This window comes from Macrobrachium rosenbergii, chromosome 13, assembly GCF_040412425.1.
Source record: "Macrobrachium rosenbergii isolate ZJJX-2024 chromosome 13, ASM4041242v1, whole genome shotgun sequence".
Taxonomy (NCBI): Eukaryota; Metazoa; Arthropoda; class Malacostraca; order Decapoda; family Palaemonidae; genus Macrobrachium; species Macrobrachium rosenbergii.
Window position 1 is genome coordinate 7,817,380 of NC_089753.1, and position 22,941 is coordinate 7,840,320.

The 22,941-nt window shown below is 39.9% G+C and overlaps 1 protein-coding gene across 10 annotated transcripts in view; it reads left to right on the forward strand.

Moving 5' to 3' along the window:
* Window positions 1–22,941, forward strand: part of CYLD (ubiquitin carboxyl-terminal hydrolase CYLD) — a 187,976-nt gene that overhangs the window by 17,856 nt on the left and 147,179 nt on the right. For all 10 annotated transcript variants that reach the window (XR_010854997.1, XM_067114158.1, XM_067114153.1 and 7 more), the window contains one exon: window positions 21,460–21,651. Coding sequence is in view for 9 of the 10 variants with exons in the window: in XM_067114158.1 (XP_066970259.1) it covers window positions 21,460–21,651 (192 nt within the window). In the remaining variant the exon portion in view is untranslated. The remainder of the gene's footprint in view (window positions 1–21,459; window positions 21,652–22,941) is intronic.

The window sequence follows — 22,941 nt, forward strand, 5'->3', positions numbered from 1 at the left end:
AGTCCTCTTACACCCAATACTGACAGGAACATTAGAGGCTTAAAACTTCAGTAAGGCCTCTTCCTACAATAACACCAGGGATCAACCTTCATCCTTCTAAGTAGCTAGTAGAAGTAGAACCCTTTTTAGATCACCAGCAGGAAGTGGAGAGAAGAGAAGCTTGTCTTTATCCACACCCTAGCTCATATCCACTGGAGGCTCATATCCAGAATTGTTGGAATTTGCGGAGGAAAGTGGAAAGCAGAGCCATTTTTGGAGATGGGTCCCCACCATTCAGCTAGCCAGTCATATTCATCTTGGATCCACAGGACTTGCAGAGTTTCCAGACTTAAGGCAGCAAGTTAGGTTGATGGCAGACAAGCATGCAGTCGAGGGGATGACTGACAACTTTTGAACTTTTATTGTCCCATAGTTTTTGCACCAAAGGTGACTGGGAGATAGAGATCTATTATCATCCTCGGCTTACTATACCAATATCTTCAGCAGTTTCCTTTATGGATGAAAACAGCAACTTGAATCAGAGCTCCATTTGTAAAGGAGATTTAAAGGATGCTTGTTTTCAAATATTCATCCATCCCAGCTCAGGAGACCTTAAGATCCTATGGTAGGGGGGGAGGCAGGATTTTCCATGTTAGGTGCTCTACAGTAGGTTTAAAGGTCAATCATGATTGGCACAGGCAGAGGACAGGCCACTTTACTGATACATAATGTCCTGGTGGCTGAATGTGAATACATAATGTCCTAGTGGCTGCTGAATATGTACATATATATATATTATTATATATATATATATATATATATATATATATATATATATATATATATATATATATATATATATATATATATATATATATATATATATATATATATATATGCCCCATTATACAAGGTCAGATGGGGTCATAACCTCCTCCCACATCTGTTATAAGATCATTATCATAATCAACCTATATCTCAAAGATAAGAACGTAGTGATGGCCGACCTGCTCACTGGGTAAGCACATTCTCTCTCTCTCTCATAGCTCACTTGCTCAACGTCCACCAGTTGAGTCTTTGCAACAAAAGAATCAAAATAAGTCAAATGAGACCATAGCCATGATAAGTCACATTCCCCTCCATTTACATTGACCTCTGTTCAGTACATCTAAGGAAACAAAGGGAAAAGCACAACTTTTAAAAATAGGCACAGAGAAAAATAAATGTGGGATGTTTTCCCATGTTACCAACCCCAAAAGAAATGCACACAAACATGGTAAAATAAAAAATCAATAAAAGTCAAAGAGAATGGCAGATAAAAATAAATGGGGAAAAAGATATTCACCCATGGTAATCAGTGCAAAGAATCAGTACATGAACAGAGTTATTAAAACCCATTCAGGTTTTTTGAAAATAAAGGGTCAGCTCACCTCACAGGCAGTCACAAAGCCTTCCAGGAAAGCGGATCTGAGCACACAGGAATCTAATCCTGAAATGTCTAACCTGTACTCCAATTGAATTATTCACACCTACTAGGCACGCCCATGAAAGCGAACAAACGCACACTCTACCGGAACTTGACAACTTCCGGTGACTAGCCAGCGCATCACCCAGGGAAATGATGCCCCTTGTCTCCATGAGAAGCCAGACTGATGCCAGGCCTTCATCAGCACTGACTCGCTGAATACGTAGGCACTGTTTCCATTTACCTTTGACCAGAATAACTCCAAGAAAAATGCTTAGCTAAAAAAAATGAAATATATTCATCCTAAATGTTTTTCATATATATTTATATATCTATATATATTATGTATGTATGTATGTATGTATGTATGTATGTATGATCAGCCCTCAAGCCCCTCTTCACCCAGGCTAGGACAAGAAAGATAGAGGTAGTAGCTGCTGTTGATTGAGAAGGTAGATCTGTGGACTCCCCCCAGAACCCCCATCCCCAGCTCACAGGGACGGGGCAGTGCGGTTGTGAAGTCTATCATGCCATGACCAACTAAGCAACTATGATGGCTCCTTAGGTGTATACTAGGGTTTTGGGCACACAGGATGGGTATCTGTTTGTGCATATACCCTAGAGACCAGTTGGTGATGGCCCCCCTCCCCCCTCAGCTCCAGAACTTCTCTGTCATTTGCAGCAAGATATTACTGTAGTGTGCAGCTGGAATTCAGGCCTACAACAGCCACATACCTTAGGATGATCATTAGCACAGAGGCAAGACTGGTTTAACCAACACAAGGGAAACTCCAGAGGTTCAGATCCTCTTTACAGGACTTCTTGCCTTTAAAGACCAGCCCCTCCAGCAAACCATCATCATGATTTTTATGTCATTTGAAGAACTGGTTCCCAGGGGTTATTTCAGGATTTGTGCTATCCAGCCTAGTAGGAGGTATCCCTTTAGTTCCTCCTCCACTTCCAGAGGTACTGTTCACAGACTAATTAAACCAGGGTAGGAGGTGTCTTGACCTACATGTCACAAGGGTGTTGACTTAGGACAAGCAGGGAATAGCACATCATCTTCCCGGGGCTAAACTTGGTCTTCATAAAAATAAAAAATGGGAAGACAATATCTGTATTTCTGTACCTTCTATCAGTTGACATGATAAGAGGCAAGATTAGTTCCAGGAAGACACAATATCAGCAGGAGGAATTGGGTGCTTCACCCACAGATTTGCAAGATGTTACGATAGATGTGGTGCACTTAGATTTGCTCAAGACAGCATCCAGTCACAAGGTGGTGATCTGTGCTCGGCAAACTCTGATTTAGCATCATGGAAGATCAGTGCACTCATAGAATTATCTGGAAGGCCACATTTTCCTCCCTTCAGTCTCATCAGACTAGCACTGGACAAAGTAAGTATGAATATTAGCCAGTCTAGAGATGTCATTTATAGCTTCTGGGTGGCTGTAGCAGGAATAGTTCTCCAGTCTTAATTTGATCCTAGAGAATGTGCCAAAAAGTCTGCCTATATGGCTGAAGGCATTTCAGCAACCACACTTCAGTTTTATATAAGTAACTGACCAAGTAATTACATAGCTATTAGTTTCATTTATTCACAGTAGGTTAAATTCAAATTTCGCAGTAGCGACACTGATGTTCTGTGTAGGTTACTAGTCTCGCCTCCTAACTAGATAGTTAGGAACAACTTAGCAGAGAATCCTCAGTCTGTTTCTGCGACATCTGGTGTTAACATCAGGTGTCGGCAGCAGCTTTTCTTTTTTCACCGGTTATTTAACCGGACTTCAGTGTTCAAGCTGAAAGTTGAGTAGCTTCAGCCAAAAGCTTTCAGGATGAGTTTTTCCTTGTTTTGTTGTTACTAAATGGAGTCTGGTATATAAATTTTTTGCTTTTACAGTGAAAATTGCAGTTAATTGTTTAACTACTTTGCCGAGTGGCATACTATAATGTAAACATTGGTTCGTTGTCGAACTGATATTTATGTTCGCTACTGAACTGAATTTTTCGATGCTGCAGTAGTGAATTTACAATCTTTTGTTTTACTCACCTGTACGATGAGTAATGTAATATGTAAAATGTTGCCGAGTAACGTGATAAAGTAAACTTGTTATTCGCTACCATACTTATCGATTAGTGTAATAAAACGTAAACATTGCATTCGCTACAGGACTGTTAATGATATACTGTAACTCTGTAAGTCACAAGTAACGTTTGTTAGTTGAGATTTGTCTGTATGATGGTGTGGTGCTCTGTGTACTTCAAGAATTAATTAAGATCATCTTATTATACTTTCCTTTGCAGAGAACTGAAAAAGTGTAAAGGCAGAACGTAGTAAGGAGAGAATTGTGCTTATTTTGGTTGCACTGGGCTTTTGGAAGAACTGACGTTCTTGACAGCCGAGGATCGACTCCAAATGCCCCGGGGGCGCTCCCCAGCTCCCGGTTTCTCAGCTTACAAGCGACTAGCTCATTTAACGCCTAGTTGCTTGGCGCCATTTACACCTGGGAGCACCCAGCTCCTGGCAAAGCACCCAGTGAGATCCGAGAGATCAGTGGGATCCGAGCTCCCAGCGGATCTGAGCGGCCCAGGGATCCAAGTGTGGTCTGGTGCCTACTCCCCATCTGTTCTTCTCTCCTACTACTAGCCCTCTAATTTTTTCGTATTGCTCCTGCGCCTGGCTTCCTTGCTTCCTTCCTATGCCATTGCCAGTCTTGTGTCTGGGTTAACAGAAGTTAACCTTGGAATAGTGAAGTGTTGCGCAGTGGAGGAGGTATCTACTCATCACCTTATGCTCCTAGACAGAAAGTCCCTGTCAAACTCCCTTAAACCTGGGAGGGGGCATACTAGAAGTCCAAGCAGAGGTCGGGGGTTACACACAGGTAGTCGACCCCTCAGTCGAGCCTGTTGCCGGACCCAGGTATCGACAGACAGCCACTGGAAAGGCATTTTACTGGATGTATAGTTGGGGATGTGGCTGTCCGGCCCTATTGGATCTCCTAAACCCCGTCCTTGTCAGACTCCCCTAAACTTGGGAGGAGGCATACTGTTGGTCCATTGGGGTCCGAAGGGTTTTTTACCCCAGGGTAGTTGCTCCTCAGTTAATCCTGCTGTTTGCAGGCCTCAACAGATAGCCATTGTTAAGGCGTCCATAGGGATGTGCTTTCTTTGTCGTCTAGTGATACAGATACCAGTGTGAACAGTTATGGATCCCAATATGGACAAGAGGCATCAGTGGTGTTGTTCCAGGATCCCAGTGTGGACAGACATGGATCCCAGTGTAGACAAGGGATGTTAATGACGTTTTTCAGGTGTATCTTGGCCTTTGAAGAGACATATCTTCCAGTTGTGGAGCTCCAGTAATTGGCACCAAATGCTCCTTCAATCTGAGTGCCCAGCAGTGTCAGGGCGAACGGAGTCCGAGCCCCCAGTGTCCGAAGCATCCACTGAGATCAAAGCATACAGAGGGATCTGATGGCTCCAAGCATCCAGTGGGATCTGTTGGATCAAGTGGCCAGTGGGATCTGATTGATCCAAGTGTCCAGCGAGATCTGATGGATCCAAGTGTACAGTGGGATCCGAGCGCCCAGTGGGATTTGAGGGATCCAAGTGTCAAGTGGGATCTGATGGATCCAAGTGTCCAGTTGGATCTGATGGATCCAAGTATCCAGTGGGATCTGATGGATCCAAGTGTCTGGTGGGATATGATGGATCCAAGTGTCCAGTGGGATCTGATGGATCCAAGTGTCTGGTGGGATCCGATGGATCCAAGCCCCCAAATGGGATCCGATGGATCCAAGCCCCCAAATGGGATCCAATGGACCCAAGCCCTCACTGGGATCCAAGGGTTCCAAGTGTACAGTGGGATCTGAGGGATCCAAGCGTGTAGTGGGATCCAAGGGATCCAAGCCCCAACCTACTGTATCTGGCGTCAGTTCCTCTTCGGTTCAGCGCCTGAATTTTAAGAACACGCTGTTGTCCTGTCTTGTGCACCTGTTCCCATTGACCTGGGACCAAGCCTACCTCCAGACAAGACTTCTGGGTCAGAGTTGTTGAGTTGCTGAAGGAAGCTCTCTCTTTGACCTATTTCCTAGTCATCCAAGTATCTGTCGAGGTTGGAAAATTGGCTTTCATTTAAAAGGAGCAAAACAAGTGTCTTTTGTCTTCCCTCACTCTAGTGCCTTGTCAGGATGTAGACTTTCCTGTCAAGATTGTTGGAAGTCCTAATTTTCTGGACTGGCATCAGGAGCACTGGGCAGAGTCCTCCTGTCGACTTTCAGCATCTCTCGGATGTCTAGTTTTTCTGTCTGCCAAGAATCTCTGTTTTCAGACTGCCCGAGAAGTTTACCCTCTTTTCACCCTTCATGCCCGGAACATTAGTAGTGAGCCTACTCTAGCTCTGGCACCATGAGACGTTGGCCAGATTGGACAGACCTAAATGCATCCTCAGATTTTGCTTCAGTTCCAAGGTTTTGGGTGAAGACTGAGCACCCTAAGCTTCTTGGCTCTTCACTTCGCTGAAGATATACATGTTGATAGTTGCTGTTATCTGTTTCCTGTCAACAGTTAAAGCTATCTTCTTCTCACAGTCTTCTTGCAGTTTCGTTCTTGGTTGAACGACCTTTCCTGTAAGGCGCCAATTCCCATTTTCCTGGACCCTTTCCTGAGCCTCTGGCACCACTTCCTAGTGCCTGGCACATTCATCAAGTGCCCAATACCTGCACTAGAGCTCTCATCATCATATCTCTAGTATTTGGCGGCCACCTCCATTTGCCTGGCGTAAGCTCGCAGGGCTCAGGTTCTTACAGTTATGGAATTATTCTCGGCATACAGTTCTGCACATCTTTGTTCTTGAGTCCACGCTAAGCATTATCAAGTTCAGTTTTTGTTGAATCTGCAAGGATTTCAACATTTTCTCTTGGCTGTCATAAAGTCCACAGAGTTGGTAGCTTGTTCGCACAGTTGTCTGGCTCTGCACGTCCTTCTACTAGTTTGCTTTTTTGGCTGCGAGTCTGCGTGATCACCAATGCGAAACATGCCCGCAGTGGATAGAGGACAAACCAGATAGCCTCTTCCTTTAATCTTCATGGCTACTGAATGAATTTTGGAGATGCAGGAAGCACCCTTCCTTGTTCTTACCAGATGTCGACCTCCTGACAGCACAAGTTTTCTCTGGAGCCCTTGTTCTTATAGTTGTCTGAATTTAGTCTTTTTGAAAGAAAGTTCCATCGTCCATGAACCTAGTCCTGGATTTCTTTTCAACACTTCGGTTATGGGTTGGAGAGCCTTCTTGAGGAACCAGGGTTTGTTTTCTGGTGCGTGGTCCCCGGAAAGACGGATCCTTCGGTTCTTTCTCATAGAGCTGGAAGTTTCTTCACATAACTTCAGTGCTTTTTTACTTTATTGCACTCCTAGACTGTGGTAACCATTGAGACTAGACCACAGTTCTAATGTTTTATGTAATCTAGGCTCTACCCCATTTCTTCCCACTTCTATAGGAAGAGACCTGTTTCTGTGGATAGATCAATCAGGTCTTCTAGTCACTTGATCAGTTCATAGAACTAAGCCCTATCAGACGTACTGAGACGTTAGAAGGGGACCATCAATCCCCCGGCTGCTGGGATCTGTGGAATCTATGGAACAAACCTGTCTTGGACCTGTTTGCCCATTCAAGGGATCTTCATTTTCCTCCTTTTGTGGTCCATACCATCCCTACAGCATGTGCAACAGACCCCATGCTACAGACAGATCCGTTGGACTACCTCTCTTCAAGCCCTTCATCACAGTCAAGAAGGAGTGACACAAACTTCATGCTAACTCCAAGTTTCGTTGTCCACTTAGCCCTATTCTGACTCCTATCATGGTCCCTGAATGTGCTCAGTTGTGGGTGGACTCTACAGGATCCTCCCCCACCTTGTGTTCTTAGACAACCTCGCTTCCAGAGATCTTCCAAGGTAGTCAGATCTTTCCACGACAGACTCCAGACTGTCCGGAGGATTTATCTTTGAAGATCTTTTTAGACGTATTGCAGAGACCATTGCAAGACATGTATGTCAATCATCTCTCGTCGTCTTCTAGACCGAGGGATCGACTTTCCGAAGCTAGTATCTCAGGCCCTACGTCTCCTCTGCAAGACATCCATTTTCCTTTTACAATTACCCCTTTAAAGGGTATCAAACTATGCATAACTCATGTATAAGCATGGTGACCTAGTTCCGTGGCATTCATATCTTAATTTCCTTTGAAGTTCCAGACACGCCCAAGCAGGGAAGAAGGAGACGTGGTTTGCTCTTTTTTGCTTGGATTTTAGTCAAGGACAGGGACCCGTCCAAAACCTGGATCCGATTTTTCTTTTTCCCTTGGGAATTTTACGAACATCCGTGTCTTCCAGGAGCGCCAGACAACACCCAAGCTCATAGCTCGTCTGGCGCCCTGATCTCTTGGTACTAACTATAGCTTGCCACCAGCTTTGGCTATGACGTTAGCTTTTGTTCTGAGCACCCAGTAGTGCTCACTAGCTCTGAGGAAGACTTAGGTGTTCTATCCAGTTTGAATGTTCAGGTTCGAAGGTCATCCAGAACCTATGGTGTAATGGCTAGAACTACTTTCTTCCTCTGACTAGAAATCCTGGCGGCAACTGCACCTGGCACCAGCTCATTCTCTGAGAGCCAGAAGCGCTCACTGGCTCTGAGGAGGAATTTAGAGAGCTCTGCCCAGCTGGATGGTATGTTATTGCCTAAAAAGCTGGTAGTCCCAGGCCATCCATAACCCAGGAAGTTAGGACAAGAGCTCGTCTCGTTCTCTGATTAGAACATCTTGCCCTTTATCTTAATGGACTTTATCTTCTGAGACATGCTCAGGTTTAGGAGAAGCATTTTCCTCCTCCTAGTGAAAGCTAAAGATGTCAGAACAGCCTCGATCTCATCAGCTTTCATACACTATATATCCCTTACATCCATTCAGCAATCGGCCTGCTGGCAGTGTGACTGTTCTTCGTTTCTCATTTTGAGGGAGATTAAACAGTTTTTTAAAATTTTGGCAGTACCTTGCAATTTTTAGTTATGGGCATGGTATCACAGAAGGAAGCATAGGATTTTCTCCCACTGCCTATTCACCTTGTGGTGAAGTGTTGAATTTTGGGGAGCCGGGCGGGTTACAGTGCACCTGGAGCACCTGGCACTCTTAGTGGAGGGTTTAGGTCTTACTTCAGTGCAGGTGACAACATAATCTGGTTGTTTTTATTATGGTACTGCGCCCAGGGCAAGGGCATCTTTAAAGTTCTGCTATCCATCGGATAATTCCTTGACTGCATGACGTCTACTGATGCTTTGGTAGCAGTCAGAGTACTCCTGTGCTACAGAGCTCCCTCTTTAGTAGAGGCGACCCTCGGCTTTACTGCAGCACCACTACAGGTTAAGTTGAGCACCAACCAGAGGCAGTTTATACTGCAGGCTCTCTTGACTAGCAAGGAACGACAAGCTTTGTTTTCAGTGCTAGCAACTTTTCTATATGTAATTCATTACATGACTTGATGTTTTAGAGTGGAATATGTCCATGTATCCCACCTCCTGTCAATGTGGGATTCAGCTATGTAATTACTTGGTAAGCTACTTATATAAAAATGACATTTTTATAATAAAATAAAATTTTATATATACTTACCAAGTAATTATATGATCAGAGCCCTTCCCCCTCCCCTCTGATGGACATAAGCATAAACAGACTGAGGATTCTCTGCTAAGTCGTTCCTAACTATCTCGTTAGGGGGCGAGACTAGTCACCTACACAGCACATCGGTGTCACTACCGCGAAATTTGAATTTAAGCTACTGCGAATAAATAAAACTAATAGCTATGTAATTACTTGGTAAGTATATATAAAATTTTATTTTATTATAAAAATGTCATTTTTCCTCAGGACCCAAGAATGATAGATCTTCCTGCCTAGTAGTTACTGAGCAAGATCTCACACATTGCTAGAAAATGTAGGGATTCAACAGACAAATTCATATAAAGTGTTACTTCTGTGCTAAGAGGAGCCTTGATCCAGAAAAAGCCTCTACACCATACCAGATGTAGTTGATTTGTTATTTTTTAAAGTAAAGTAAGAAAAGGTCTGTCTTGGCAATCAAGAGATAAATATTTGTGCTCTCTTCAGCTTTGAATCTTGGGATATCAGCTTGGGTATCTCCTTCAAATTAAAGAGAATGAGGCAGCACTTTGAGAATAGTGCCTCTTAGAATTTTGAACCCTCCTAACTGGGACTTGCTAGTCTTGAATAACCTGAGAGGACCATGCTGTGAGCCACGTGACCAGGCTTCCGTATTGGGTTTCATTCTTCAATACTTGCTTCATCTGGATCTTACGGTGAACTCCACCCTTTATCTAAAAAGTCGCACACTGGGCAACTGGAATTAAATTGGTTTTTTTTTTATCCAGATTTCATAGCTGTCTCAAACTGGAAGCAAATTGCTACACTGTCCCATTTGCCATCACTTTTCTTGCTTCTCATTGAGGAAGATCTCTTGTGTCCAGTCATGGCCTTGGTCCTTGGTCTTCAGAAGAGTTAAAGATTTTCTTTATAATGGACTTAGTTATTTTTATGGTGTGTTATTTTGTGGTAAACAAGCTCATGAAAGTTTTTTCTTGAATTGTACCTGGGGTTATGCATATCCTTCACTTCCTGAGCTCTTCCATTTCCACCAGATCCTTTTGTGCAGTGCGTTTGTTTTCTTTTTCTTTTTTCACCAGCAACTTACCTTGTAAGTTATGTGGGCTAATGTAAAAGTACAGTTTTGTAAAGAAAAAGTTGAATTTTTTAAAAAGAATTTTCATACAAACCCATTATGTACCTGACTTTTCAATCAGCTCCTCAGCCCCACTGGTCTGTTGCTGCTTCTCCAGTGACATTTTAAGAGAGGCACCTAGCTACTAAGGACCTGAAGAGATGTGCAAATGTATCAAGAGGAGCGGCTCTTTTTGTTCGTCATTTTCTGCCAAGGAAGTTCCCTGAATTTTGTGCACAACATATGCATAATGTAAAAGGAATGGTTGTGTATGAAAAAAAATATTTTGAATAAAAATTCTAAGTTTTTATCATGTTGATACTTTATGTATGACTGGGTTTAGAATTCACCACTTTCCTCTACTCACCAGCACCACAAAAAAGTAGAGGAACTTACTGATTACCTTTTCCCCTCAGAAAGGGTATAGTAAAATGTTCCTCAACCCATTTTTTGTCATTTTTATTTGAACTGGAGTTATTGTCTGGGCTATAGTATGCATACAGGTATCTGATAAAGTTTTAAAAATATTTTATGGGGCAATTTATCAGAAAAGTTGCCTGGAGTCTGGTTAAGTAAGGCAGAATGATCTTACAGTTAGCTGCATCCCCTTCTCCCAAAGTAAACAAGAGAGATATCACTTGATGGCCTTCTCTCTCTCTCTGCTCTAGTTATCTTGGTAAAGATCTCAGATATGTTGGTCTCAGGTTAGTTATCACTATTGTGTCCAAATGATTTACCAATTGTTGGTAAATATTTTAATTATAAAGCAGTTGAGTGATACAGCTGTCAATTGCTGTACTCTTATTAGGATCTCTTAATGATTTATTCTTACATGAAGTGAACATTAGAGCTAAGCCATGATAAAAGAGAAGAGACCAAGGGAATGGATGAAAAGTAAAAGGAAAACAGCAAGGCAGCTAAGGTCAAAGGGACTGTGCAGAGAACCTTTAGTCCTGAGTGCAATGTACCATGCAAGGTACACTGCAAACAGTACTCTTTTATTGGAATTTCTTGTTAAACTGATATTGTGAAAAATAATTAAAGTTTAGCTTGTACTAGTTTTAAGCTAATTGAAACTTATATATACATATTTTACTGCTTATTGGGAATTGTATTGATTTTTTCTCATATCCTATTTTATTTCTTTTCAGTGAATGAACTTGTTGTCTTTTTATACTTAGGTTGTCAAGAGAGAAAGGCCATTTATAAATATATTTAAAGTTAAAATAGGCAATGAAATTGTCAGATTTTGACATTGTTATGAGTTTAGGCTGAAGATTTTGTTTAAAATGAAGGGTGAAAATTTGAGCAGAAAAGGATTAAAATGTTGAATATCTGAGAGCAAATACAGCAGAAAACATTAACAGTACCAATAAGCTGAATAACTAGGTGGGAAGAGAGCAGGAAAAGAATTGAATAGCCGGGTGGGAAGTGAGCAGGAAAAAGTTGAATAGGAGAATGAGAAGGGAGCAGGAAAAAGTTGAAGAGCAGGATAAGAAGAGAGCAGGACAAAATTTAAATAGCTAAGAGGTAAGAGAGCAGAAAAATTTTAGTAGCAGGGTGGGAAGAAAGCAGGAAAATTTGAAATAGCTAGGTGGAGAATGAGCAGGAAAAACTTTGGAATAGATCAAAATAATGTTACATAGCTTGATGGTAGAAGAATTGTAAAAATTTGAATAGCTGGGAGGGGAAAAGAGCAAGGAAAAAAGTTGAATACCTGGGTGGAAGAGAGCAAGAAACCGTGATATGCATGGGTGGAGGAGAGCTGGGGAAAAGTTGAATAGCTTAGAGGAAAGTGAGCAGGAAAAAGTTAAATAGTTTAGAAGGAAGACCACAGGAAAATTTGAATAGCTAGGAGGAAAGATCAGGAAGAGAGTGGGAGAAAGTTGAACAATAGGCTGGGAAGAGAGCAGGACAAGTTGAATAGCTGGGAGGAAAGAAAGCAGGAAAAACTTGAATAGATTGGTGGGAAGAGTGCTAGAAGGATTTTAATAGCTGGAAGTGAAGAAAGCAGAGAAAAGTTGAATAACTGGGTGGGAAGACAGCAGGTAAAATTTGAATAGTTGGGAGGGAAGAGAATAGGAATAAGCTGAATAGTTGAGAGGGAAGAAAGAAGAAAAAAGTTTAGCAGTAGGTTGGAAGAGAGGACAAGTTGAATAGCTAGGAGGAAGAGAGCCAGATAATTTGAATAGAACGGTGGAGAGAGAGTTTAGTTCTTCATTGGAGAGGTGGGTAGAGCTTTCGGCTAGCACGCTGTTGGCCCAGCGTTCGACTCTCCGAGCGGCCAATGAAGAATTACAGGAATTTATTTCTGGTGATAGAAATTCATTTCTCCTCATAATGTGGTTCGGATTCCACAATACGCTGTAGGTCCCATTGCTAGGCAACCAGTTGGTTCTTAGCCACGTAAAATAAATCTAATCCTTCAGGCCAGCCCTAGGAGAGCTGTTAACCAGCTCAGTGGTCTGGTTAAACTAAGATATACTTACTTTTTGGAGAGAGAGTTGGGAGGGGAAAAAATCACAACAAAAAAATTAATAATTGGGGGATTAGAGCATGAGAAAGTTGAATTAATAGAGGAAAGAGATCCAAACAAATTTGAATGGCTGGAAGGAAAGAGATCAGAAAAAGCTGAATAGCTGAGAGGAAGTAGATAAGGAAATAGTTGATTAGTTATGAGAAAAGAGATCAGAAAAAAGGTTGAATAGCTTGGGGAAAGTAGATCAGTAAAAAGTTCAATAGCAGGGAGGAAAGAGATCATGATAAAGTTGAATAGCTGGGAGGAAGTAGATCAATGAAAAGTAGAGCAGCTGGGCGGAAAGAGATCGGGGAAAAAAAGCTGAATAGCTGAGAGGAAGTAGATCAGGATAAATTTAAATACCTGGGCAGAAGTAGATCAGGAAATATCTGAATAGTTGGGAGGAAAGAGATCAGAAAAAAGTTGAATAGCTGGGAGGAAGTAGACCAGTAAAAAGTTGAATAGCTGGGAGGAAGGAGACCTTGAAAAAGTTAAACAACTGAGAGGAAAGTGATCATGAAGTTGAGTAGCTGGGAGGAAAGAGGCCTTGAAAAAGTTGAATAGCTGGGAGGAAAGAGACCTTGAAAAAGTTGAATAGCTAAGAGGAAGGAGATAATGAAAAAGTTGAATAGCTGGGAGGAAAGAGACCTTGAAAAAGTTGAATAGCTGGGAGGAAAGAGATAATGAAAAAGTTGAATAGCTGGGAGGAAAGAGATAATGAAAAAGTTGAATAGCTGGGAGGAAGGAGATAATGAAAAAGTTGAATAGCTGGGAGGAAGGAGATAATGAAAAAGTTGAATAGCTGGGAGGAAAGAGATAATGAGAAAGTTGAATAGCTGGGAGGAAGGAGACCTTGAAAAAGTTAAACAACTGAGAGGAAAGTGATAATGAAGAAGTTGAGTAGCTGGAAGGAAAGAGACCTTGAAAAAGTTGAATAGCTGGGAGGAAAGAGACCTTGAAAAAGTTGAATAGCTGGGAGGAAAGAGACCTTGAAAAAGTTGAATAGCTGGGAGGAAGGAGATAGATAAAAAAAGTTGAATAGCTGGAGGAAAGAGACCTTGAAAAAGTTGAATAGCTGGGAGGAAAGAGATAATGAAAAAGTTGAATAGCTGGGAGGAAAGAGATAATATAAAAGTTGAATAGCTGAGAGGAAAGTGATCATGAAAAAGTTGAACAACTGAGAGGAAAGAGATCATGAAGTTGAATAGCTGGGAAAAAAGAGACCTTGAAAAAGTTGAACAGGTGAGAGGAAAGAGATCATGAAAAATTTGAATAGCTGGGAGGAAAGAGATCATGTAAAAGTTGAATAGCTGGGAGGAAAGAGATCATGAAAAAGTTGAACAACTTAGAGGAAGGAGATCATGAAGTTGAATAGCTGGGAGAAAAGAGATCATGAAAAAGTTGAACAGCTGAGAGGAAAGAGATCATGAAAAAGTTGAATAGCTGGGAGGAAAGAGACATTGAAAAAGTTGAATAGCTGTGAGGAAAGAGATCATGAAAAAGTTGAGTAGCTGGGAGGCAAGAGATCATGAAAAAGTTGAATAGCTGGGAGGAAAGAGATCATGAAAAAGTTGAATAGCTGGGAGGAGAGAGATCATGAAAAAAAGTTGAATAGCTGGGAGGAAAGAGGCCTTGAAAAAGTTGAACAGCTGGGAGGAAAGAGATCATGAAAAAGTTGAATAGCTGGGAGGAAAGAGATCATGAAAAAGTTGAATAGCTGGGAGGAGGTAGATCATGAAAAAGTTGAATAGCTGGGAGGAAAGAGATCATGGAAAAGTTGAATAGCTGGGAGGAAAGAGATCATGAAAAAAGTTGAATAGCTGGGAGGAAAGAGACCTTGAAAAAGTTGAATAGCTGGGAGGAAAGATATCATGAAAAAAGTTGAATAGCTGGGAGGAAAGAGATAATGAAAAAGTTGAACAGCTGGGAGGAAAGAGATCATGAAAAAGTTGAATAGCTGGGAGGAAAGAGATCATGAAAAAGTTGAATAGCTGGGAGGAAAGAGATCATGAATAAAGTTGAATAGCTGGGAGGAAAGAGACCTTGAAAAAGTTAAATAGCTGGGAGGAAAGAGATCATGAAAAGTTGAATAGCTGGGAGGAAAGAGATCATGAAAAAGTTGAATAGCTGGGAGGAAAGAGATCATGAAAAAAGTTGAATAGCTGTGAGGAAAGAGGTCATGAAAAAGTTGAATAGCTGGGAGGAAAGAGATAATGAAAAAGTTGAATAACTGGGAGGAAAGAGATCATGAAAAAGTTGAATAGCTGCGAGGAAAGTGATCATGAAAAAGTTGAATAGCTGGGATAAAAGAGATCATGAAAAGAGTTGAATAGCTGGGAGGAGGTAGATTATGAAAAAGTTGAATAGCTGGGAGGAAAGAGATCATGAAAAAGTTGAATAGCTGAGAGGAAAGCGGTCATGAAAAAGTTGAATAGCTGGGAGGAAAAAGATCATGAAAAAGTTGAATGGCTGGGAGGAGGTAGATCATGAAAAAGTTGAATCAGCTGGGAGGAAAGAGATCTCGAAAAAGTTGAATGGCTGGGAGGAGGTAGATCATGAAAAAGTTGAATAGCTGTGAGGGAAGAGATCATGAAAAAGTTGAATAGCTGTGAAGAAAGAGATCATGAAAAAGTTGAATAGCTGGGAGGAAAGAGATCATGAAAAAGTTGAATAGCTGGGAGAAAAAAGATCATGAAAAAGTTGAACAGCTGAGAGGAAAGTGACTATGAAAAGATAGATTATCTGGGAGGAAAGAGATCATGAAAAAGCTGAATAACTGGGAGGAAAGAGACCTTGAAAAAGTTGAACAGCTGCAAGGAAAGAGATTATGAAAAAGATGAATAGTTGGGAGGAGGTAGATCATGAAAAAGTTGAATAGCTGGGAGGAAAGAGATCATGAAAAAGTTGAATAGCTGGGAGGAAAGAGGTCATGAAAAAGTTGAATAGCTGGGATGAAAGAGATCATGAAAAAGTTGAATAGCTGGGAGGAAAGAGACCTTGAAAAAGTTGAAGAGCTAAGAGGAAAGTGAACATGAAAAGATTGAATAGCTGAGAGGAAAGAGATCATGAAAAATTTGAATAGCTGGGAGGAAAGCGACCATGAAAAAGTTGAATAGCTGGAAGGAAAGAGATATAATGTAAATGTTGAATAGCTGTGAGAAAGAGATAATAAAAAAGTTGAATAGCTGAGAGGAAAGAGATCATGAAAAAGTTGAATAGCTGGGAATAAAGAGATCATGAAAAAGTTGAATAGCTGGAAGGAAAGAGACCATGAAAAAGTTAAATAGCTGGAAGGAAAGAGATCATGAAAAAGTTGAATAGCTTGGAGGAAAGAGATAATGAAAAAGTTGAATAGCTGGGAGGAAAGAGATCATGAGAAAGTTGAATAGCTGGGAGGAAAGTGACCATGAAAAGGTTGAATAGCTGGGAGGAAAGAGATAATGTAAAAGTTGAATAGCTGAGGGTAAAGAGATCATGAAAAAGTTGAATAGCTGGGAGGAAAGATCATGAAAAAGTTGAGTAGCTGGGAGGAAAGAGATCATGACAAAGTTGAATAGCTGGGAGGAAAGAGATCAGGAAAAAGTTGAATAGCTGCGAGGAAAGAGATAGTAAAAAATTTGAATAGCTGGGAGGAAAGAGATCATGAAAAAGTTGAATAGCTGGGAGGAAGGATATCGTGAAAAAGCTGAATAGTTGGGAGGAAAGAGATCATGAAAAAGTTGAATAGCTGGGAGGAAAGAGATCATGAGAAAGTTGAATGGCTGGGAGAAAAGAGATCATGAAAAAGTTGAATAGGGGATAAAGAGATCATGAAAAAGTTGAATAGCTGGGAGGAAAGAGATAGTAAAAAAGTTGAATAGCTGGGAGGAAAGAGACATTGAAAAAAGTTGAATAGCTGGGATAAAAGAGATTGTGAAAAGTTGAATGGCAGGGAGGAAAGAGATAGTAAAAAAGTTGAATAGCTGGGAGGAAAGAGATCATGAAAATGTTGAATAGCTGGGAGGAAAGAGATCATGAAAATGTTGAATAGCTGGGAGAAAAGAGATCATGAAAAAGTTGAATAGCTGGGAGAAAAGAGATCATGAAAAAGTTGAATAGCTGGGAGAAAAGAGATCATGAAAAAGTTGAATGGCTGGGAGGAAAGGGATAGTAAAAAAGTAGGATAGCTGGGAGGAAAGAGATCTAGATAAAGTTGAATAGCTGGAAGGAATAAGCTCAGTAGCTGGGAGGAGGTAGATCATGAAAAAGTTGAATAGCTGGGATGAAAGAGATCATGAAAAAGTTAAATAGCTGGGAGGAAAGAGATCATGAAAAAGTTGAGTAGCTGGGAGGAAAGAGATCTAGATAAAGTTCAATAGCTGGGAGGAGGTAGATCATGAAACAGTTGAATAGCTGGGAGGAAAGAGATCAGGAAAAAATTAAATGGCTGGGGTAAAGAGATCATGAAAAAGTTGAATAGCAGGGAGGAGTTAGATCAGGAAAAAGTAGAATAGCTGGGAGGAAGGAGATCAGAAAAAATTGAATAGCTGGGATGAAGTAGCTCAGCGAAAGGTTGAATTGCTGAAAGGAATTAGATCAGTAAAAAGTTGAATAGCTGGGAGGAAGTGGATCAGAAAAAGTTGAATAGGTGGCAGGAAGTAGACCAGTAAAAATTTGAATGGCTGGGAGGAAAGAGATCATGAACAAGTTGAATAGCTGGGAGGAAGTAGACCAGGAAAAATTTGAATGGCTGGGAGGAAAGAGATCAGAAAAAAGTTGAGTAGCTGGGAGAAAGTACATTGGATAAAAGTAGAATAGGTGGAATGAGGGAGATCAGAAAGAAAGTAGAATGGCTGGAAGGAAGTAGATTGGGAAAAAGTCAAATAGCTGGGAGGAAAGAGATCAGAAAAAGAAGAAATTGTGATGAAGTAGATTAGGAAAAGGTTGAATAGCTGGTGGGAAAGAGATCATGAAAAAGTTGAATAGCTGGGAGGAAGTAGATCAGGATAGATTTAAATAGCTTGGAGTAAGATCAGTAAATATCTCAATACATTCGACCCCCTCCACATTGCAGTTCAGCATTTGCGGCTTCAGTTAATTGCGGATTTTCCTGTGGAACATGTCTCCAAGTACATCGTGGAAAGCTCTCTAATTCACAGATTTTCTGTAGAGCAACATTCACTAATTAATGTATTTTCATGTTATTTACATGACTAAATAAGGTACATTTTTTGTGATAAAATTGTTTGCTAATTTTCAAAATTAATATTAGTGTAAACACATCAAAATGTCAATTCATTAAGGAAAATATAGTAAATTACGGAAGATTTTTGCACAACTTTTTGCTTTTCCCAATCTTTTACTATTACAAAGTCTCCCACTTAGGGGGAGGGATGTAGGCCTAACTGTCAATCATCTTCACATATTGACATATTGACCTGTGAAGGGTAACACCTGGGCAAACAGAGTTTCTCTCTCTCTCTCTCTCTCTCTCTCTCTCTCTCTCTCTCTCTCTCTCTCTCTCTCTCTCTCTCTCTCTCTCTCTCTCTCTCTCTCTCTCTCTCTCTGCCAAAAGATACTAGTAGAATCTGAGAGATGTATAGATAGATAGATAGAAAGGGAGAGTGGTTGATAGAAAATATATACAGAGAGAATAAGTTATGTTTATCGGTTAAACAATTAAAAATGTTGAGACGATCAATACAATAGAGTACACATACATATATTATATATATATATATGTATATATTATATATATATATGTATATGTAATATATACATATATATATACATAATATATGTATGTGTACTCTATTGTATTGATCGTCCCAACATTTTTAATTGTTTAACCGATGTAAACATAACTTAGTTCTCTCTCTCTCTCTCTCTCTCTCAGCATTAACATAGAAATATGAAATTAAAACTCCAGGAAGTTCACGAAGACATCGAATGAACACATGCATACATATGTACATTACAATTTTTTAGTTTGCTTTGACGTAGGCTCCATGACGACACGCTATTTGCTGGAAGGGCTGGAAGTAGCCACTCACATAGCAGGGCTCCAGCTTTCCTGGTTGCTGATTGGCTTGTAGCATGACACGCTATTGGCTGGAAGGGTTGGAAGTAGCCAATAACACAGCAGGGTACCAGCTTTGCTACTTGCTGATTAGCTTGTAGCTACGGTGCTTTGTGAGGGAGTTTCCCCTCTATTTTTATGATTAATTTTAGGTTAATGTTTACTGATACTGTATATTCTTATAAGCTAGTTTTATAAATTAATCTTTATTTACCTTTGTGTATGTACTGTCACTAGTGTATTAAATATTTTTTTAATGTTCATATCTCTCTCTCTCTCTCTCTCTCTCTCTCTCTCTCTCTCTCTCTCTCTCTCTCTCTCTCTCTCTCTCTCTCTCTCTCTCTCTCATGTAGCTGTAAGCCATATATTTTTAAGGACAGTTTTGTAAGATGACTTTGAAATTATATTATAGTGTTTTAGAATGATAGTTTAAGGTATATTTGGTGTTTGAACTATTAAAATAGGCAGTTATAAGCATTTTTTTCTAAGGTATACAGGGAACAGTATTTTGTGTTTGAACTACTAAGATAGCCAGTTATAAGTGTTTTTAGAGGAGGGTATCCATTTAACACGGATTTTTGGTATTCACGGATGGTTGAGGTCCCAACCCACACGAAAACTGGGCGTTGACTGCAGTTGGAAGGAAAGAGATCAGAAAAAAGTTGAATAGCTGGGAGGGAATCAATCAGGAAAAAGTTAAATTGCTGGAAGGAAGTAGATCAAGTATGTTTGAATAACTGGGTGAGAAGAGAGCCTGAAAAAGTTGAATAGCTGGTTGGGAAGAGTGGAGGAAAAGTTGAATAGCTTGGAGGAAAGAGATCAGGAAAAAGTTGAATAACTGGGAGGAAAGAGATCAGGAAAAAGTTGAATGGTTGGGAGGAAAGCGATCAGGGAAAAGTTGAATAGCAGGGAGGAAAGAGATCAGGGAAAAGTTGAATAGCTGGGAGGAAAGAGATCAGGAAAAAGTTGAATAGCTGGGAGGAAAGAGATCGGGGAAAAGTTGAATAGCTGGGAGGAAGTAGATCAAGTAATATTTGAATATAACTGTGTGAGAAGAGAGCCTGAATCAGTTGAATAGCTGGTTGAGAAGAGTGGAAAAAAAGTTGAATGGCTTGGAGGAAAGAGATCAGGAAAAAGTTGAATAGCTGGGAGGAAAAAGTTGAATAGCTAGGAGGAAAGAGATCAGGGGAAAAGTTGAATAGCTGGGAGGAAGTAGATAAAGTAATATTTGAATATAACTGGGTGAGAAGAAAGCCTGAAAAAGTTGAGTAGCTGGTTGGGAAGAGTGGAGGAAAAGTTGAATAGCTTGGAGGAAAGAGATCAGGAAAAAGTTGAATAGCTGGGAGGAAAGGGATCAGGAAAAAGTTGAATAGTTGGGAGGAATGCGATCAGGGAGGAGTTGAATAGCAGGGAGGAAAGAGATCAGGGAAAAGTTGAATAATGGGGAGGAAGTAGATCAATTAATATTTGAATAACGGGGTGAGAAGAGAGCCTGAAAAAGTTGAATAGCTGGCTGGGAATTGTGCAGGAAAAGTTGAATAGCTTGGACGAAAGAGATCAGGAAAAAGGTGAATAGCTGGGAGGAAAGGGATTAAGAAAAAGTTCAACAGTTGGGAGGAAAGTGATCAGGGAAAAGTTGAATAGCTGGGAGGAAGTAGATCAAGTAATGTTTGAATAGCTGGGTCAGAAGAGAGTCTGAAAATGTTGAAAAGCTAGGAGGAAAGAGATCAGGAAAAAGTTGAATAGCTGGGAGGAGTAGATTACGGAAAAGTTGAATTGCGGGGTGAAAAGAGACCCAGAAAGTTGGATAGCTGGCTGTATATAGTGCAGGAAAAAGTTGAATGGCTGGCTGGGATGAGAGCCTGAAAATGTTGAAGAGTTGGGAGGAAAGAGATTGGAAATAAGTTGAGTTGCTGGAAGGAAGATCAGGCAAAAGTTGAATATCTAGAAGAAAAGATATCAGGAAAAATTTGAATAGCTAGGGGGAAAAGTGATCGTGAATAGGTTGAATAGCTGGAAGAAAGATCAGGCAAAAGTTAAATAAGTGGGTTAGAAGAGAGCAGAAAGAAGTTAAATAGCTGGGTGGGAATAGATCAGGAAAAAATTGAATATCTGGGAGGAAAGAGATGAGGAAAAAGTTGAATAGCTGGGAGGAAAGGGAACAGGAAAAAGGTGAATAGCTGGGAGGAAAGTGATCAAGAAAAAGTTGAATAGTTGGGAGGAAATAGATCCAGAAAAAGTTGAAGAGCTAGGAAAATTTGATAACTACATGGAAAGGGAGCCCGAAACAAAAGTGAATAAGTGGGTCGGGATGCTTGCAAGATGTGGAAAACCATTTTTTGTATGAAATTTATATCATTCAACATTTACTATTATTTTTTCCCACTGGCTTTGATTTTTCTTTCATCATGTATGATTAACAATCATCAAACCTTTTTAATATAGACAGGATATTACATGACTGACCTATTTTACATATGCTCTGTAAACTGTGTGATGGGTATGTATTTTCTTAAAATAAATTGAATATTGATAATCAGCTGCAAAACTTTTCAACCAGATAGACTGGTGTGTTGCCCAGTTAATTATATGCCCAGCAGTTTAATTTTTTATAATAATTTAAATATTTACATATTTTTATTAACTTTCTCAGGGTGATAACCAGCTAAGCAGTGAGATAACCAGCATGACTCCGTTCCAGCTTTTAGCTTATGAGCAGCTGACCGCTGTTGGGCAGCAGCGCTCATCTGGTCCTCCTCCTCCACCTTACTCAGAGAAAGAAGACTGGGAATTACTTCCACACATGACATACAGTTCACAGAAGAACATGTCTTCCAGCAATAAAGTATGAATTTGGAAAGTATTTTTATTATTTGAAGTTCTGTGGGTTTTTTCATGTGTTCATTACATGTATTGTGAGATGATTTCGGTATTGCATGGGAATTTCATTCATTGGTAACTGTTAAAAATAAAAAAGCTATCCAGATGGCCTAAGTTGACATTGATATCCAGATGGCCTAAGTTGACATTGGTATCCAGATGGCCTAAGTTGACACTGGTGTATACAAGTAATAGGACTTCTGTCTCTGTCGTGAGAGCTAATCATGGTTCTCTATTTTGAACACCTGAAATTAAGGAAGCAAAACTATTGCTGTGATTAGGTTATGTTTTTACCAAAATTTTAACAAAATTCTGCTTTTAAAAAAGCTGAATTAGAAAATATGGAAGGGTTTTGTACAGCATACATTAAAGAATGTAAGTGTAGGGGTTAAATAAATCAAACATGGTTCTGTATCCACAAAGGTTGAAAATATATTTGAAATATTCAAAATCAAGGTGACTAACCATTTTTAAAAATTAGATGAATTATTTATATAATACAGGACTCCCACTAATACGAGAGATGTGCAAATGCAGCCTCTTTTGGCAGAAGATTAATAGACTGTTACTTAATGGCCAATTTTCCACATATTTATGAGAAAATGAAATCTGGGGTCATAAGATATTAATACTGTACTCTTAGCAGTGTTAAAAATATATAAGTTTAAATGAATGTGTTCATAAGCAGGTGTTAGAGTTGGTACATGTAAGTTGAAATTCATTAAAAGCAAACCAAGTTGCTATTTAATATAGTACAAATTGCATTAATGCATTGCATTATGTTTAGTGTGTAGGCAATTGTATTGTAGCTGGCAATAAATGGAATGTCAGAAGTCCTACATTTAGAACTTATCTCTTGATTAATCATTATATGATATGATGAAGGGGTTTAATGCATGCCGATAAGCCTCTTGTATACAGTATAGGATACATGATTTTGTTTAATTAATTCTTTTGAAATACTTAGTGTTCATTTGTCTTGTAAAGTTTATTTTTCATGCAACTGGTGGTTGGTTTGTATATATTTAAATTGGTGCCATTTTTGTATGCAGTAAATTAATCAATGGTATGTCATCAGTTATACAGTTTGGAGGTTTTAAAACAGTTTATCTTCTTATGACTTAGTTTAAAATCTTATCATATCTGATAAGATAGCTCTATAGTTTAAAATCTTATCATATCTGATAAGATAGCTCCTAAAAGACAGCCACAAGCAAGGAAAAGATTTTTAGAAGGAGAAAAATTAAATCAGTTA